Here is a 19,422-nt window from a genome sequence, read left to right as displayed (position 1 = left end):
AGAACAGGAACCAAATGGGCCAGTTACTGGTCTGCCCTGTAGCTCACCACAGACATAGCCTAGGGGCCTTTGGCCCATCTTCACTAGTTGGCAACTGGCTTTTTAGGCGAAATGCCTCCTTTTGCATAAAGGAGAGATGCCTGTCCCCACCTGCACCGCCCATCTCCTGCTTTAAGGCCAGCAAGATGTCCCGAGAGGCCTCCTTGTAGATGAGTGAAATCCACACAGGGAAACTCAAGTAAAAATATGGGGTGGGGTCTGGGAAGAGCTGTGTTTATTATAAGGATCCAGAGGGACCTGGGGAATTTAGGATAGGGAACCACTGTGGGTGGGATAAGAACCAGAGTGGCTCCAGGCCCTAGTTTTTTCTCCTCTGTCTCTCTGCTTTCTTTTCCCACTCTCTTCTCTCCCCTTCCTTCTCCTTATTCTTCTTCTACTCCTCTTTTTTTTTTTTCTATCTCTGTGTCATGCTTGCAGTGGTGATGTTTTGGTTGTAGTCATGCTCTTGGGTCCCTCTTATGACCGACTGTCTGTGTCTTCCCCTCTCCTTTAGCCTTTACTTGGTTCTTTTCCCAACCCACCCGCCAAAACTGGCAACCAGCTTCCTCAGAACTTGTTATCTGGCTCGTAATTGCCCAGACTCCAACGCTCAAATGACCTTTTTGCTCTAAAGCCAGTGGCCATCTGGCAGTAATCTCCCTGTATACAGGATTCTGAGTTCCCAAGAGAGCATCTGGTTGGCTCCCCTTGCCTTCCTGAGTCTGCTACATGATTCCTGGGCTGCTGGCCAGCCTAGGAGTGGGTCCCCTCAGGTCAGACACACCCTGGGCAGGTCAGCAGCCAGCAGTGGGCACAGGGTAACAGAGCCCCCTGCCTACTTAACAGGAGCTGTGGGTGGGGGCAGGAGTTACCAGATACATCTAGCACAAGAACCATATCCTAGAACCCTTCAAACTAACATATGCCAGGTAGGTGTAAGCTTCTGTACTAATTTAAAACTATACATTTCTAAGTTAATGAATTCAGCATCTTGCAGCCATACCAGACATGGCATGGAATTAAACTTTCAGTCCCACTGTTCATTTTATTCATACATTAGGGTGGCAAGGGTGGTCTTGCTCATTGCAAGCAAAGTCATCCTGGTTCATGAAATGAAGAATGTGGACTGTGCAGTTTTCCCAGTCATGAAGACTTTTGATACATCACTTGAAATGTTTCTCCTGAAGTTGAGGGTCTTTTGTAATATCACCAGGGCAGTGAATGGCAGAGACCAGATCATGAATCGCTTCATTTAGAGCCTGCCTCCGGGCTTCCCTGCACTCTGTGGCTGCTAATACCACACCCGTGTCCCTTGTGGTCTTAAGTCACAAAACCAGCTATTATTAGATTTGCCTGGAGTGTCTGAAAACAGGCTTAGAATGAGGAAACCTTGTCCCACTTTTAGACAACTGGAAAACATTACAGAATTTGACTTTTTGAAAATTTCCCAAAAAAAGGAAAAGAAAAACCCACAAACCCCAGCTTGTACAGTTTAGTCACAGGGAAACACAGAGGTAAAAAAGGTGAACTTGCTTCCACTTCACAGGTGGTTTTGATTTAGAAAACGTGCCTCAAAATTCAGTGCCTACAAATACAAGAAAAGGGGTTTGGTTGTGCTTCTAATAGTATAAGTAAAATTACTCTTGAATGTTTCAGGGCTCATGAAAATTTACATTTATTCTCTTTTTTCTACTTTTATCTACCTGAGTATTCTCATTATCTCTCCAGCTGTGAGAAACTCTCATCTTCCCATGATCCCAAATTAGGTGGGATCCAGTTCTGACAACATGAGTTAATCATCACTAGAAACATTGGCAAGAGCTGGGGAATGTTTGTATTCCTCTGGGACAGCTTAGCATCTCTGGGTAAATATTGCTGTCCAACTGACTGCCTTCCCCGGGCTGTCCTTCCCCAAACTTCCTCTCCTAGAGGTAGGAAGAGCCAAAATCAACTGTTAGGTCTGTGGTAATTTACAAAGCAAGGATGATATTTCAAAACAGTTGGCTATATAATGTATTTCTTCTTGCAAAATTATACAGTTGGTATTCAGTAATATGTTGCCATATAATGTATTTCTTCTTAAAAAATTATACAATGGCTATATGACTGTTTATGTCCACAAAGTCCAGCCAGATTACTTTTCAAAGAAATTTTAGCAGTTTGATTGCCAAATTCCTATGATCTCCATATTAAGAACTCTCTGTCTGTGGCCTCTAGTCTTAGAAGTTCTAGTCCATGATACAGGTTGTTATGCAAATGAAAGAAAAAGAGAAATGTCTTCTGCTTGTTTTCTTCTTTAGAATAAGAAGATCTACTTGGACATTATTCACACATACATGGAAGTGCATGCAACTGTTTATGGCTCCAGCACAAAGAATATTCCCAGTTACGTGAAAAACCATGGTATCCTCAGTGGACGGGACCTGCAGTTCCTTCTTCGAGAAACCAAGGTAAAAATTCACCACGGATGTGGTGTTCAGGTTATTGCCATTGGCTGTGAAAATGGGATCAGAATATTTCATGCTTGTTTTTCAATGCTGCAATAAACTCTTGTGGCTATTTTGGGGCAGCAGTTTGCTAGACCAATGGCAGCTGAAAAGTAAGTGAATTGTGGAATGAGATTGCTACAGTTTTGTTCATTGATTTATTCAAAAATCGTATTTACTAAGGACCTACTCAGTGTTAGGTGTCAAGCAAGGGGCTAAGGATAAGGCTGCAAATGGAAAAGGTAAAGCCCTGCCTGGAAGGACAGACTTTCTAATAGAGCAGCAGCTTTCATAGTAAGCCAGGGGTGCTGAACTCTTCCCCCAACCCAATCATCCACTGTTCAAGGAGTGGGTTTCCCAACCAGCTTTTCCTCATACCTCCTTGTTCACCAAGTATGCATTGGACAGTGAAGAAGTTCAGATGAGGGCAAAGTCCCTGTGGGCTCAGGAAGCAGAGCAAGGATCAGGAGAGATGCAAGAGATGAAAGATGGATGGAGTGTAGACACACCTGGCATGTGGGCCAGACAGGAGTTAGAGTCAGGTGGTGGAGGTGGAGGTGGCATATTCAGGAAAGAGCTAGAAGCCAACCCAGCTAGTCTAAGTGTTGAAAAATAGTGGAGGTAAAATTGGATGAGGGAATGTGAGGGTCTGATTGGCACAGATGGAGGCAGAGTTCAGTCCATGTGGTGGAGGTAGCCGGGCAAGCCCTTGAGGATCATTTTGCTCAGCAGTAGCATGATGACCTGTTGCTTTTACACTATAGGGAAGTCCACCCAGTGGTCTGTGTTTTTTCTGTAATGCTGCCATGGAAGTACCAAATGAAGTTCAGGAACTTGTGAAGAAACCAGAGTTTGGCCTTGAAGGGTTGGCTGGCATTTCAATGTATTAGATAAACGCCCTCAGGTTTATTAATAAGTTTTTATGAATTTCACAAATATTTATTGAGTAGCTGCAATGTGCTAGGCGTTGTACAAGGGATGCAAGTGTGAAGAAGGCACATGGATCTCTCTTGTGGTATGTCCTAAGCACAAGGAAGCTTATTTTCAGTAGTGGATTTCTCAGCTCTCATCTCTGGCTCGCTTTGTTTTCATGTTCAAGGTAGGGGAGAGAGGTTGAGCAGGTGGACTTCTATGGCATAATCTCAGTTGTCCAATCATTATGTGATACTTCATAAAAAGTGTACTCACATATGCTATCCTCTTTGATTCTCACAACAGCATTAAGAGGTAGATAGAGCAGGTATTATTGTTAACTTTATTTTGAACATGAGGAAATAGGCTACAGAGTTTGGCTTGCCCACAGTAAACTGGGGTCAAGTCCTGGAGGTGGCCCTAACTCATGATTTTTTTAATTGCACATTAAAGCTCTGCTAGCCCCTTGATGTACTGTCGTCATAAACACTCAAGAACTCTTAGTGGACACCCACTAGCCAAAGGAATGTATATCTCCTCTTTGCTTCAGTTTCTCCATCTGTAAATGCATTTGATCCTATCTATGTCCAAGACATTTGTATGATGCCACAAATAAAATGATTTGACAATTTCTTTAGCTTATTGGCCAAAGACCTGGTTTGTTTTAAGATTTTATTTCCTTCCAAGGTCATCTGTAGTCTGATGACTGTTTTTTGTTATCCAGGAGTGAAGTGTGTTCTCTAGTTTTCACTATTTGCTTTCTATCACCTTCTGTCTTAGGCTGACATTTTAGAATCATCAGAATGTCTGGGCCCTTTAATGGCAGTGCTATTTTTGCCATTTGCCTCATTTTACTTTTCTCCACATCAGATTGTGGAAAGAGCTCAAGCTCCTTTAAAAAACACTTGGCAGAGCTGGTTTTCAGCAGCGTGTCATTACTGTCTCACACACTTTTATTAACCCAACCTCATGAATGTCTCTCTCAGCTTCGCAAATTTTGAAAGAACCCTTACTTACCTACCATCCATTACCCTGTCAGAGATTAGGAAATAGGCCAAAACGGAGATGGCTGATGTCTAGGGGAGGACAAGAAAAGAGGCAGGGAAGGCCCAGGCCAAGATGTCCAAGTTTGTCTAATGAGCAAGGATTGCAGCCTGAGTTAAAGAGCACGAGGGGTGTATGTTCATCCTTGAAAAACTGGGACCCGTGTAGAGGATGTCACTGATCACATTACCTATTGCCTGCTCCTTGAGTAGAGTATATTAAAATACTCTGAGTGGAATCATGGCTCAGACATTTGGCAAATGTGACAAGGGTGGGGCAGCATATTGCTGAGACTCCCCTCACACCCGGCACACAGCTACAAGCTCCAAAATGAATGAACCTTTGGCTTTGAAATAATGACATGAAAGACCAGTCAGGCTTTGCATCTATAACCCTTTCTGTCTCTGACTCCTTTCTCTCTGTCTATGAGCAATTTAAAAGCGATTTATTCTAATCCACATTGGAAATGGGGAACTGGAGCAGCCGAGAAGCAGATGTCTGCAGCATGAATGGGATTCACACGCTTCTTGGACTCCTTACTGGCAAGAGAAGCAGGGCTGACCTCCTCAAGAGAGTTAGAGACATAGAGAGATGATTGATGCTTGATCAGCTTCTGACTCATTATTTTTCTTTACAAGCCATCTTTGAATCTCTGCACCAATCTTAGGAAACCCTCTGCTCAGCAGAATTTTGTCCAGGCATGCCATTAGGGGTGCAGGCGTCATTAGTAGCCTCTTGCTTCAGGGAACCTGTGAAGATGGAAGGAATTCAATGTAACACTAATACTGGGGCTAAAAGAGCCAGGAAGTTGTTGGAATCTAGCAGATCCTTCTAATTGGGGTATAAATTTGGATGAATGAATTACTTATCACAGGACTACAGCCGAGTCATTCAGTCCAGCAAACCCCAGGAGTGCAGTTTAAGCCAGCAAATCAGGACTCACTAGGGTGGCATGTTTTTATTTTTGGTTTAAATCTCCATCTCTTTTAAAGTGGCTTCTTTCTTCATCTTCCTGGATTTAACCTCTTCATGTCCACCTCCCTCAGTCTTCCCTGTTTCATATATGATACTGAATAGTGCATTTGCATCTGCAACTCACTGAGTGCTTTGTGAGCTGGACCAGTACCGTCCTTTCTATAGTTGAAAACAAATTCTGGTTGTGGGGAAGAAAACAGGCAAAGCTGTGGCTTCTGCACATACTGTCGCTGTACCCCTTCTGTACCCAGACCTCCACTCATTCACCTCTCCAAGACTTGGCTGGGTCATGACGGCACTGTTTCCCCATCATGTCGGCTTATCAGCTTACCTGTGGGACTCACCTAGGAACCTGGGCAGTCCTGGCAAATATGCAGTGCTCCCTCTGACTCATCTTATCCTCATGACTGACTGTGCCACCCTGCCCCCCACCAACTATGTCTCTTCTTACTGAGCTTGGATGTGCTCACAAAACCTGTCTAAGGCAGGTGCAGTGCAGTAGCTCACATCTGTAATCTTAGCACTTTGGGAGAGGCTGAGTCGGGCAAATTGCTTGAGCCGAGGAGTTCAAGACCAGCCTGGGCAACATGGCAAAACCCCATTTCTACAAAAAATACAAAAAAAAAAAAAAATAGCTGTGCGTGGTGGCATTTACCTGCAGTTCTAGATTTTCAGGAAGCTGAAATGGGAGGGTCACTTGAGTCCAGAAGGCTGAGGTTGTGGTGAGCTGAGGACACCTGCACTCCAGCCTGAGTGACAGAGGGAGACCCTGTCTTTAAAAAAGGCTGTCTGAAATACCCAGGGCTTGAGGCAGCAGACTCTCATGCAGCTGCATGAGGGCAGAGGGCCTTTGCTTGTTCTATCCACAGGTGCATTCACAGTGCCTGGCTTCTAAAAGGCATTTAGATGATTGTATAAAGAATGAAAGAAGGAGTCAAAATGAAACACATTGACCATCTGGGATCTCTGAGATTTCTTCCTGTTCTCGTATACCCTGCGCCTAGATCTCTTAGATCTCACCAGCTAGGGACACTACCCTTCTGATACCCCGTTCCTGCCTGTCTGTGATGTTGCCTACATCTCCAGGCCCTGTGAGTGATAGCCCAAGAGCTTGCTTCCTTAGGAGGAGCAGTCCTTCTTCCGTTTCTATTACAGATACTGGTTCCCATTTGCCCTCAGGCAGCCAATTGAAGCAGGTTTCATCCTAGTGAGCATACTTCAAGTCATTCCCATGCCATCTAGATGGGGAAAAAATTGTACGAACACATCCATGCCTCCTTCCCTCCCCCTTATCTACACATGTATATAGACTGAAGAGTGTACAGAGGTATGAGTCAGTAACCTGTCTGACTTTCAGAGCAAAAGTGCATCCCTACACTCAAATAAATACAACACGTTCAACTTCTGTGCACAGAGACACTTGATTGCTGGAAAGATCCAGTCTCATAGTATTTATTCTTTTACTGTTTCATCCAGCAAGTAAGTATAATATTAAGTACTAGATATATTCTAGGCCTTAGTCTAGCCATTCTAGAGACAGTGATGACTCAAGCAGTTTTGCCCACAAGGAGCATACAGGTATGCTGGAGGAGGAAAGCAGGTAACTGTAACAATGTGGAAAGTACACAGGTAGAACTAGTCATAATATGAAATAATGATACAAGCATAAAACTTCACTGTCACGCTGAGTGGGGCCAACAGTTCAGTTGTGTAAAATGTGGTTCTGTGACTTGTGAAATCAATGTAGTGAATTGGGCAGTCCCATTCAGAGGACAGGAGCCACTGTCAGTCACAGTTTAACACCTCCATGCTATTGCGATGCACCTGCCTATGGGATTTACCATAACAGTAACAGCCATTATCTCTCCCCTCTACCATGTACTAGGCCCTATGCTAAGCCCTTTCTGTGTATTCTCTCTTTGCATCACAAAAATCCAATGATCTTGGTACTGTTATAAACGGTACCATTTTAATGAAGCAGCCACTGAGGCTCCAGTCGTAAATAAGCCTGTTTTGCTGCCTCCGTGTTGGCGGCTGAGGGGTTGTCCTGGTGTGGAATTTGGGGGAGAGAGGCGTGGTCAGGAAAGGGTCCTCCCAGGAGATGATGCCTCAGTGGACTTTTAATGGTGAGCACTTGAGGCTGGCCCAACTGAACATGTTCAGCATCTACAGGTTTAAATTTATGCAAATACTCTTTTACTCCCCTATCTCCAAGTTAATAAATTTACAATGTGAATTGTAATGCGTTTGATTTTATATTGGGGCTTTTAAATGACCGAAACTCAGGAACTTTTTATCCTGATGCTGTTGTTTGTGGTTTGGGTTTTTGTTTCTGAAACGGTAGTTAGGTAGCTTGGCATAATCAGCCAGCTGGTCTTCAGGAAATAGTCTTTGGTTTAGCAGCAGACTCTGACAAAAGTCTGCTTTGGGCATGTAAACGTGCTTGGTGAGTCTTCTTTTCTTGGCCTCCGTGGACCTTCCAGCTCTTCCCTAGACAGTCTTCAGGTCACATGAGTCAGGGGCTTGTGGAGCCCTTGGGAGGATAGAGCCAGCCTGGATGGAAGAGAGTCTGGCCACTGTTTATCCCTTCCTTAAGCATCAGGTACCTGAAAGAAGGCAGATGGCCAGAGAGGGACCCTTTGGGCTACATGAAAGCATCACATTTTGGAAAAATTGTTTTCTTCATACCCAGCCCCTTGTCTGGGTTATTTTTAAGATATAAAAGGGATGCCTATTACCAGAAACATTGATATAATGATTCCCAGTCATTGTATAAAAATAAACAAGCAAAGCTTAGCAATAGCATGTGACTCGTGGGACTGGCTTATGTGGCAGTCACTGTAAACCATATCATCTCTTATCTCTCTCTTCTGATGAATATCCCTCCCCGTTTTTTAGTGCAGATACTTTATGAAACAATGAGAACTCATAAATATACATGCAGGTGCTGAACATCTTGTAAAAACCCACAAACATAACTCCTGCACACGTAAACTCCGTCTAAATGATACAAGGCCATGATATGCAGCTGTGTGAAGTTGCATATGGATTTGAACTTGCGTGACTGATTATCCAGCACTTACTAAGTGCCAAGACTTGGAATGAATCCTTTCCATGTACTATCTCATGTAATCCTCACAGCAACCCCATGAAATAAAGCACTATTGTTTTACTCATTTTACACATGAAAACTCTGAGGTTTAGCAAGCTTGTTACCCGGACTAAGGTCCTATAAATAGAATAGATTATAAATGGGCCTTAACTAATCCATAGACAGAAGCACCTAGCAGTGTGTCACAGTGACTGACCTGGGAAATGATGGAGCTAGACCTTGAAGCCTAATCTGTCTCCAGAACCTGCGCTGTTAATTACCACATTGTTCTGGGCACTTTGTGTCAATAATGGATTCATCAATTCATTTGGTGAACCGGGGGTGATTCATTGCTCAGTTTCCCTCTAGAGTCACCATGCCAACTTCGCTAATTAAAACTGGCCAGAAAAGTATGTGTTGTGTGTGTGTTTCCTATTTATGATTATCCTCAATGTTCCCCATCAAGAGTGAAACTGACCAAGCCCATGGAGAAGAACCCCCTTTATCCATGTTTAAAAGATTCTTTAAGTACTCCACTTAGCAGTTTAAAACAATTGTTTCTTCTTTCACAGAGTGGGAAAAATCTGAGTGGTTTTACTGGACCCTTTGTGAATGTGTAGGAACGTCCCAATCCTATACTGTGAAGAAAACGTATGGTGCCTCATCTGTTCTCTCTGCTTAGCATTAGTTCAGAAATTTAATCCTAGATCCCACAATCCCTCTGTGTAGAAATACTCATTGATGGAGCTGGAGTTGCAGCCATGGAGATATTTTGTCATCTGGAATATCCTCATTAGATTCTGGGCTTCTGAAGGCAAGGTGAAGTATAAATAAAATATGGCCAGTTTTCTCCAGCAGAGTTAAGCCTTGGCACTTATGTACATTCTTGCAGTGTCTCTTGCCTCCTTGCTAAGGAAATCGGTTAAGTAGGCAGAATAGCAGGAGATTAGGGGAAAAGCAATTCAGTGTGGTTAAGGTGCCAATGTGTGGCAAGACCATAAGTGCAAGGAAGTTTACAGAGTGCTGTTTGGTGGTGATGAACTCTCTCTGCCTGTTGTGTTTTCATTCAAACCTCAGATGTGCTATTTGACCTTAATACATCTGCTCCATTGTAATATCACAGGTAATAAGCACACAGGAAGCAAGAAAAAAATTGCTTATTGACTGAAGTGACAAAAAACTGTTATTTTGGTGTTTCCAAGTAATGTATTTCCTACAATCCTAATTGTGTGACAGAAAAACTCATTGCCAGGAAATTATGTTGTATTTGCTTAGGCTTCATTCTAAACATATGAGGCTTTGGGAGAGTTAATAAAGTTTTTATTTTATGTGTACTGAGATATTCTGGTGCCCACAGGGCAGAAGAGATGGTTCATATTGTTGTTCAGATATAATTAAACCTAGGTCACATTCAAGTCCATTAAGCAACAGCCTCAAATCCTTTTAATTAATGGGTTCAGATTGATCTAAAGAAGCTAATTAAATTTTTCCCAAGATTTTCTATTTAAATAGACAAACATTGTGCTGCTTGCGTTTCCTCCAAAGCTGTTCTTTGAAACTTAGAGTTGATGAAGGTATCCACACTTCATGGCAGGCCCTGATTTTCAGAGGTCAGGAGGCACTGTGGGTTCTCTGACTAAACCTGCAGAGATCCTGATCTGCGTCTTCTGGCACTTTTCTCCTCAGTCAGAAAGATCTGGACTCCCTGTGCTATCTTATGCCCAACCACGGCCTGACAGAGGTCATTTGTTTTCCACTGGAGAGCCGGCACATCCTCTCCAAAGTCTGATAGGAGAGGGCAAATCAGAGATCACAAGTCTGGTAGATAACAACCCTGGATTCTTCATATTCCATAAAGCTGGGATGTCGTGGGACTAGTACATTCCCACTGTTTCCTTCCGTTTCATCTGCAGCAGTCAGATCTCCCCCACCCCTGAGCCACATGTCCAGGCCACACCCTATAGTTAGAAGTTCTCTCTGACAATCTCGTTTCTGTTAGCTGTATAATAAGAGTAAGATGCAAAGCAGGAGCTTCCTAATGGTAGTAGAGCTTTCCCCTTATCCTACAGCTTCCAGGCTCCTGGCTACCATGTTTTCCTCACCACCATCACCCCCACCCGTGATCTCTGGTGGTTCTGCTGCCCAAGGGGGAAATGACCCAGCCAGCATTAGGGGCTCTGCTGGCCTCTAAAGCTTCTTTTCTTCCCAGCTCCCTGCCCTGTGGACATCTCTGGCATTGTGATCACGCAGTTTTCAGGAAACGAAAATTTATTCTTTCCAAAAACCAAAAAGACTGAGTACCCTATTCTGTTCAAAACAAAAGTAAATAGGTCCAGAAAACCTGAGATGTTAGTGCTTTGCCCCAGAATTCCTTCAGGAGCTACCTGGTTCTCCAGTATGTCACCCATGGGCTGTGCTCAGGGTTGGCCTGACACATGCAGCCCGGCAGCTTGGGCCTGGCACCCTCCAGCTGAACCTTTCTAAACGATCATTCAATTAGAGCAGCTGCTAAGAGAGGAAAGCTGGTGAGAAGGAGGGGATTGCTGTGAAAAGACCGAGGGAAAAACAGAACCAAGCTTGCAGCTAAATCTAGTTGAGCCATCTCCTTCATTCTCAACGCCTGGCCTTGTGGTTGGGTGATGCTCTGTGATGGCAGAAGGAAAGGACGCCCTGGGGCCCAGTTATCTTTTCTCACTTAATGTGCCCCTGGGGGCTGAAACGGAACAGGCTTTTATGTGGGTAGAGAGGACACAGCTTCGTCAAGCCCAGACCTGGACCCTGCCCATCAACAACCTGCAGTGCTCCAGCAGTGTGAAGTACACCCACTGTGATGGTACGTGCCGAGGCATTTCTGGGAGCAGTTATTTCATTTTTGGACCCAGGAAATCAGCACTACTGAACTGCAGCTTGTCCCCTTTGTCATCGTGGCTTCCAGCTGCTGTGGTTGCTCTGAGGACTGAGAGCAAGTTGTTGCTGCCATCTATGGTCTGTCTCGGGGGAAGCACATGGTTTGCCTGCTGGAGAGGGAAGCAGCTGCCTTGCAGATTCAGCAACACAGCACCCTCTCTCCCCTCTGAGGGGAAAATCAACACCAAGATGTTGGTGTCCCCAGTGTAAACCCCATTATGAAAACCTGTGTTTACTGACCTACCATCATTTTAAAGCAGTTCCGTTTGAACTGCAATCAAACCTCCAAGTGACCTTTCTGTCCCTCCGCCCAGCATTCCTGAAAGGGCCTGTTGTTTCTTTGGTTCAATGAAGAAACCTTCTGTGTAGTTAAGCAAGTGTTTTTCCAGTCATGTCTCCTGGTGAGTTACAGAAGGATTATTGTTGGGTCTTGGTGGTGGTGGTGGTTTTTCTTTTAATACTCCATCCTCCCTACCCCGTGGATACCCCTAGACACTTAATTTTTTACTTCCTTGGTGGAGGAGAGCATAGTGAGTTGAGCAGCTTTGTGGGGACTTTAAAAGTTCGTAGTTTTTCAGATCCTGGTGTAAGCTGAATTCTCTCTGCCCCACCCCCCAGGGCCTGGGAGCCTTCCAAAGTGAGGTGTCCACACGGGAATGGGCCACAGAATCGCCGCCTGCAAGCTAGGAATGCCCGTCCTGCCTGATGGTCCTGCCTGATGTGTTCATACGCTGTGTGGTTTTCTGTCTTACAGTTGTTTGTTGGACTTGGGTTCCCTTACGAGGGCCCAGCTCCCCTGGAAGCTATCGCAAATGGATGTGCTTTTCTGAATCCCAAGTTCAACCCACCCAAAAGCAGCAAAAACACAGACTTTTTCATTGGCAAGCCAACTCTGAGAGAGGTAAGCATCTATCAAAATTATTCCATTTTGAATAATATGAATAATAGCTATTTATTGAGTGCTCATGTAGGTATTAACTTCATCTAACATGATTGGGTGGGAGGGTGAGGGTGTAGAGGCTCAGAGAGGCAAATGACCTGATCACATCACCTTGCAAGTTAGGGGCAGGATTTGAATCTACTTCTGCCTTCACCAAGTAAGGGATCTTGACACTCTACCCCCACTCTAGCTTACTGTAAACTCAGACAATCTAGCCTCTGATTATAGCTGAACTCTGGTTTCCTGAATGTTTGAAGTTTAGGGAGTGAGATCAACTGGTTAGCAGATACTTGTGAAGAATCTGCTCCCCATGATGGGCTTTGGAGAATAAAAAGTGGGCTGTGGGAGTTTTCAAAGAGCCATCAGCCTCAGGATACCATATGTATCATGGATAACTGAAGTAATGTGACTGATTTTTTTCACCCACCATCCCAAGAAGTAATCCTACCATTGCTAGAACCATTTGCAGAAGCCTCATTTGAATTGCCTTCAGAGATCCTGTTGAAAATCTGCAGTGTGTGATGAATCACCATTGAGGGTAGTTGGATTTGATTTAGGGCAATAAACAAAAGTCTTTTACAGCTACATGTGAGTGATCAAGCTGGGTGTTTCTTCATCTGGTCAGAAATAGGTGTGTGCAAGAAACCATAAGATTGATTTTCTGATTATTTCTATGTAGTTAGTAGTAAGTGACTCTGCAGGCAGCTTATGAAGGGAAGTCATAACAGCATCCTTGTCATTCAGGGCCTTTGGCTGGGGGATTACATTGATTAGCATCCGTCCCATGGCATATCAATGTAGAAGGACAGTTTATAAAACATATATTTTTCAATTCTACTTTTAAACCCCTTCTGAGTCATTTTCTCTCTCAAATAGTATATAAGATGCATTTTCAATGGTTATTTTTTATTGATCAGTCAGAAACCTTGACAATTTATAGAACTGATTACTTTGAGAGTTATTTTTCTCTGACCCTTCCTGTCATTGGTGAAATAGCCAAAGGAGATAGAAGTTCAATAAGATCTATGTTTATCTATAAAAGGTTAATCTGTGGCCCAGATAACCTTTGACAAGGGTTGTGCACACACTTGTGTGTGTGTGTGTGTGTGGTTTTTTTTTTTTCCTTCTGCTAGAATAATAAATTTGAATTCTTCATTTGGGGAGTGGTTTTGTATTAAGAGGTCAGTTTGTTCATTTATAAGTCGGCAATACTTAATGTACATCTGTGTGCTAGGTGCTGTAGGAAGTGCTAGGACACAGAGACTGGGGACATTCAGTCTGCCGTGAACCTATTCTTTTGAAAAGTTTAAAAAGATGCTGCCCAGCAGTGAAAATATCTCAGTTTAGGAATCTCTGCTTTAGCATGTGACTGACTTCTTTGAAACTTTGGAGTTTGGCGGGGGGAAAGAAACTAGTAAATCATCCCTCGGGTTTTTTGTTTGTTTTTGACAAAAAATATACTTAAGGTGTACACCTTGATGTTTTGATAAATATACACATTGTGAGATAGTCATTACAATCAAGCTAATCCATCACCTTACATATTAAATAGATATTTTTTTCATGGTAAAAACACTTAAGATCTCCTTTTTTGGCAAATTTCAAGTATGCAATACAGTATTGTTAACTATGGTCATAATGCTGCACACTAGTTCTCCAGAACTTAATCAACTTGTATAACTGAGACTTTGACCAACATCTCCCCGTATCCCCATGCACCAGTCTCTGGGAATCACGAATGTATTCTCTGCTCTGCGAGTTCAACCATTTTACTGTGAGTTGAACTGTGAGTTCAGCTAGGCTGGTCTGCATGTGGGATCATGCAGAATTTTCCTTCTGTGCCTGGCTTATTTTACTTAGCATAATATTTTCCACATTCATCCATGTTGCCGCCAGTGATGGGATTTCCTTCTTTTGCAGGCTAAATATTTCATATACACATAATTTGTTTATCTATTCATCCACTGAAGGCCACTTAGTTTGTTTCCATATCTTGGCTATTATGAATAATGCTGCAGTGTACATGCGAGTGCAGATACTGCTTTAACATACTGATTTTAACTGCTTTGGATATATACCCAGCAGTGGGATTGCTGGATTATGTGGAGTTCTATTTCTTATTTTTTGAGAAACCTCCATTTTCTTTTTCATTTATGGCTGTAACACATTACATTTTCACCAGCAGGGTACCAAGCTTCCCTTTTTACCACATTCTTGCCAGACACTTGTTATCTTTTGTCTTTTTGATAAAAGCCATTTTAACAAGCATGAGGTGATATCTCCTTGTGGTTTCGATGTGCATCTCCCTGATGATGAAAGATGTTGAGCACCTTTTCATATGTTTGTTTGCCTTGTGTATGTCTTCTTTCGAGAAATGTCTTCAGGTTATTTGCGTATATTTTAATTTGATTGGTTGGGTTTTTTCCACAGTTGAGTTGTAGGAGTTCCTTATATACTTTGGGAATTAACCGCTTATTAAATATGTGGTTTGCAAATATTTTCTCCCATTCCATAGGTTGCCTTTTCACTCTATTGATTGTTTCCTTTGCTGTGCAGAAGCTCTTTAGTTTGATGCAATCTCAGTTGCCTGTTTTTGCTTTTGTTGCCTGTGCTTTTAGTATCATACCCAAACATCATTGCCCAGACTAGTGTCAAGAAGCTTTTGCACTTTTTTTTTTCCTCGTAGTTGTGCTGTTTCAGGTCTTATATTGAAGTCTAGTCAATTTTGAATTCATTTTTATAGATAGTGTGAGATAAAGATTTGATTTCATTCTTAATGCTTGTGGAAATCAAGTTTTCCAAATATTATTTATTGATGACACTGTGCTTCTCCATTGTGTATTCTTGTGAGCCTCGTTGGGAATCAGTTCTTTTCTGGTTTCTCTGTTCTGTTCCATTGGTCTGTATGTCTGTTTTTATGCCAAAATCACCTGTACATTTGAAATTAGGTCTAGGAAATCTCTAAAGTTCTACTTCTGCCCAAATTGTAGATATTATTTTTCCATGTTTTATGCCCAAATTGTAGATATTAATTTTCCATGTTTGTTTAACATTTGAGATAAAGTATATACAACATAAAACTTACCATTTATCGTTAAAGTTTTTAACCATTTTTAAGTGTACAATTCACTGGCATTAAGTATATTTGCAATATTGTGCAACCATCACTGCTATCCATTTCCAGAACTTGTTCATCATTCTAAACAGAAATTCTGCACCCGTTAAACACTAACTCCCCATTCTCCCCACTTCTCAACCGCTGGTAAACCTCTCTTCTACTTTGTGTCTCTGTGAATTTGCCTATTCTAGGTACCTCATATAAGTGGAACCATATAATGTCTGTCCTTTTGTGTCTGGCTCACTAACTTAGCATGTTTTCAAGGTTTGTTCATGTTGTAACCTGTTTCAGAATCTCATTCCTTACTTTTTTTTTTCTGGAGACCGGGTCTTGCTCTGCCACCCAGGCTGGAGGAGTGCAATGGTGTGATCATGGCTCACTGCAGTCTCAAACTCCTGGGCTCTAGTGATATTTCTTCCTCAGCCTCCTGAGTAGCTGGGACTACAGTTGTGTGCCACGACACCTGGCTACTCTTTTTATATTTGGTAGAGATGGGATCTCACTGTATTAACTAGGCTGATCTTGAACTCCTGGACTAAAGCGACCCTTCCAAGTAGCTTAGGATTACAGACACACCCCACCACACCCAGCTAATTAATTTTTTTTTTTTTTTAGAAACAAAGGTCTTACTATGTTGCTTAGGCTGGTCTTCAACTCCTGGGCTCAAGTGATCCCCCCCACCTCAGCCTCCCAAAGTGCTGGGATTACAGCATGAGTCACCATGCCTGGCCTATGTCACTCCTTTTTATGAAAAAATATATATATATTTCACTCCTTTTTATGAATATCTACACACTACTTTTTTAAGGCTGAATATTCCATTGAATATATATATAAATCATTTTGTTTATTCATTTATTGATGGATAAATGGGCAAAAGGTTGTAGTCACCTTTTGCCCATTGTAATGCTACTATGAACATTGGTATACAAGTATTTTGAGTCTCTGCTTTCAATACTTTGAGGAATGTACCTACAAGTAGACTTGCTAGAATTTACTTTTTACTTTGAAATAATTTTACTGGTACAGAAAAGTTGCAAAAATATTATGGAGTTCAGGCATACCCTTCATCTAGCTTCTTCTTATGGCAGCTTCTACAAAACTACAGTACAGTGGTCAAAACCAAGAAATTAACATTGGTACCATAGTATTATCTAAACTACAGACTTTATTTGGACTTCACCAGTTTTTCCACCGAGATCCTTTTTCTGTTCCTGGATCCAATTCTGGACCCACATTGCATTTAATAGTCGTGTCTCCTTAGTCTCCTCTGATCTGTGCCAATTCAGTCTTTCACTATCACCCATGACCTTAACCACTTTTAAGGAGCACAGGTTAGCTTTTTGTACACTGTTTCTCAATTTGGATTTGACTGATATTTTCCCATCAGTCAAATTTGAAGTTATGCATTTTTGGCAAGAATATCCCAGAAGTGATGTACCTTTCTCAGCACATCACATTAGGGGGCATATGATGTCAATATGTTGTACTGATTGACCCCAGGTTTCTCCGCTATGAAGTTACTCTTTCAGTCTTTTCTCTGTGGTAGGGGTAGTACTCTGGGGCTATGTTAGAATATCCTGTTTATCCTCAAATTTTTGTATCATATCAGTGGATTTGTATAGTATCACATACTATACAAATAAATACAGTATTTATTGTATCATATAGGACTGGATCATGTCTGCAACAATGATTACTGTGGTATTCTGATGGTGATTTTCTGATTCCCTCATGATTTTTTAAATGCATGAAAAGCAAAGAAGCCCCTATCTTTTCTTACTGCAGTTTCTATATACAAGCCTTTGGGAAATGAATCAAAAGTAGCTGAGATTAAGTTGGCAACTGACACGCTTTTGTTAAAACTGACTCTAAAGGTTTTAATGACACTGTGGCCACTGAGTATTTTTTTCCCGGGAAAAAAAAAATTAGGACACTCTTAAACACAATCTGAACATTGCCCAGTGAATGATGTAATGTTACATGGATGAGATCAGCCAGCGTGAAGTTATCAAGAAAAGCATTTCATTGTTTTCTATCAGTTGCCATCATTTTGTAATTTACTTTTTGCTGAGGTCATGGAAGGTTTTCATTCTTCATGCTGTAAGAAGAGAATAGGCATTGGAGCTGTCACACGGACATTTGGTTCCTCCTGTCCCTTCAACCCTTCAGATGATTCCACCAGCCCTTAAATGTGACTCTATTAGAGAAACTGTGGGATCCTTTCAACAGTCGCTCAGCAAGTGACCTCACACAGATGACTCCATCAGTCCTAGGCTCCCCCAGGAGGGCAGGATGCAGAGGGGAGTTGACAGGTGTTTAATGCATCCCCGCAGGGTGGTACTAGTTGCTGCACTGGGAGAATTCATCAATGTACATTTCCTGTTTTCCAGGAGCTCCAAATCTGATATGAAAGAGTTATAGGACAAATGCATAATCAGTGGAAGTGCATGAAGAAATAGCTAAGTGAATTCAGGAGGGGAGTGAACTTGGAGTTGTGCTGGGTGGAGGATGTGCAGGGTTAGCTGCGAAGGGGATAGTGGAGGAGCTGTGCTTTCAAGGAAAAGGAGGCGAGCGGGTCTCAAGCCTGAGAAGCATGAATACTGACAAGTCGGGGATACCCCAAGAAGGTCAGTTTGCTTTATGCAAGAGGGCAGGTTCCATCTGATATCTAGCTCCCTCCAGCAACATCAGACAGCATTGAGAGGGACCAGCGAGCTTGATCTCATGGCCAGGTGGGTTACCCTGTCCTGCTCTGCCAGCTCACAAAAGTCCACAAAATCCCTGTAACCAAAGAAGCTTTTAATGGGAAAAGAGCTGTCAACAGGTTCATTTCTAAGAATCAAAAATCCCTAGAAATTATCTTTTTCCCTTAGCAAATGGAAACATTGTAACCAGAGTATACATAATTACAAAACTATCTTTTTACACCCACACAAATCTTTCATATTAAGTAATAATTGATCCACCTAAATTGATCATATCAACTGCATACATGTCTCTTTGCCTTCAGTTGAAGAGAAGAAAAGGTCTGGATATCTAAATGTGGGTTTAGCTTTGTTTTTATTTTTGTGCTGGACCATTTTTCAAACCATGATGTCTACTCAGAGGGAGAAAAGTTCTGCAAGGCCTTAAGTAATGTGACTGGTTCAGGTTATGTTTTAATATAAATTGGATTTTAATCTTTATATTGGGAAACATATGAGTAGGTTCTTGATCATTTTTCTGACATTTTTTAAGCCATTAGAAATACTCTGGCTTCAGGGTTTGTGTGTGTGTGTGTGTGTGTGTGTGTGTGTGTGTGTGTGTGTGTGTGTTTCCATAAAGAGAACTCATGTTCTCCTTGGAGATTTAATAGCCACTCTGAAGTAATGTCTCATATTTACTAAGATTTTCATTACTTTTACAAACTATACTCCAGTAAATTTATTGATTGATATACAATGAAGTATCTTAGATCAGACAGTTCTCAATAAATTAGCAAGAAGGAACGTAACATTCAGAGGGGAACTAATGAATCACAAAATGCCTCACTCATAAAGTTAAGTAACCTTCAGTAAATGTAAATGAATAAAAGGATAATAGCTCAGCATTTTGTATTTTCCAAGTGCTTGGAGCAACCTTGTAAATAAGCAGAGACCTTAAAAGGCAGGAGAGGAGGGAGACTGCTGACATGTAAATTACTAAATAGTGACATTGATGGCAACTTTAACTTACCCTGATTCCGTCAGAAAATCTAATCAGTTCTCCAGGCCACAAAATGAAAATGATGTGACATTTTGCTCATCTTCAGAAAATACAGGCATAAATTCAGTCCTGAATTTAGGTTGGCAAGTTTTAAGAGCTGGATTAAAAAGCTGGTGTTTACATTGGGCCTTTGTCTTAAGAACTTAAAGACATCGTTTAAAAT

The 19,422-nt window shown here is 42.0% G+C and overlaps 1 protein-coding gene across 3 annotated transcripts in view; it reads left to right on the top strand.

The window, feature by feature from the left end:
- MGAT5 (alpha-1,6-mannosylglycoprotein 6-beta-N-acetylglucosaminyltransferase) overlaps window positions 1–19,422 on the top strand; it is a 330,207-nt gene that overhangs the window by 276,190 nt on the left and 34,595 nt on the right. For all 3 annotated transcript variants that reach the window (XM_034954099.3, XM_034954098.3, XM_063595173.1), the window contains 2 exons: window positions 2,340–2,489; window positions 12,209–12,355. In XM_034954099.3, the coding sequence (XP_034809990.1) occupies window positions 2,340–2,489; window positions 12,209–12,355 (297 nt within the window). The remainder of the gene's footprint in view (window positions 1–2,339; window positions 2,490–12,208; window positions 12,356–19,422) is intronic.

The sequence above is a fragment of the Pan paniscus genome, chromosome 13 (assembly GCF_029289425.2).
Source record: "Pan paniscus chromosome 13, NHGRI_mPanPan1-v2.0_pri, whole genome shotgun sequence".
Lineage (NCBI taxonomy): Eukaryota > Metazoa > Chordata > Mammalia > Primates > Hominidae > Pan > Pan paniscus.
Note: the sequence above shows the minus strand (reverse complement) of the source record. Positions and strands in the feature narration are given on the sequence as shown.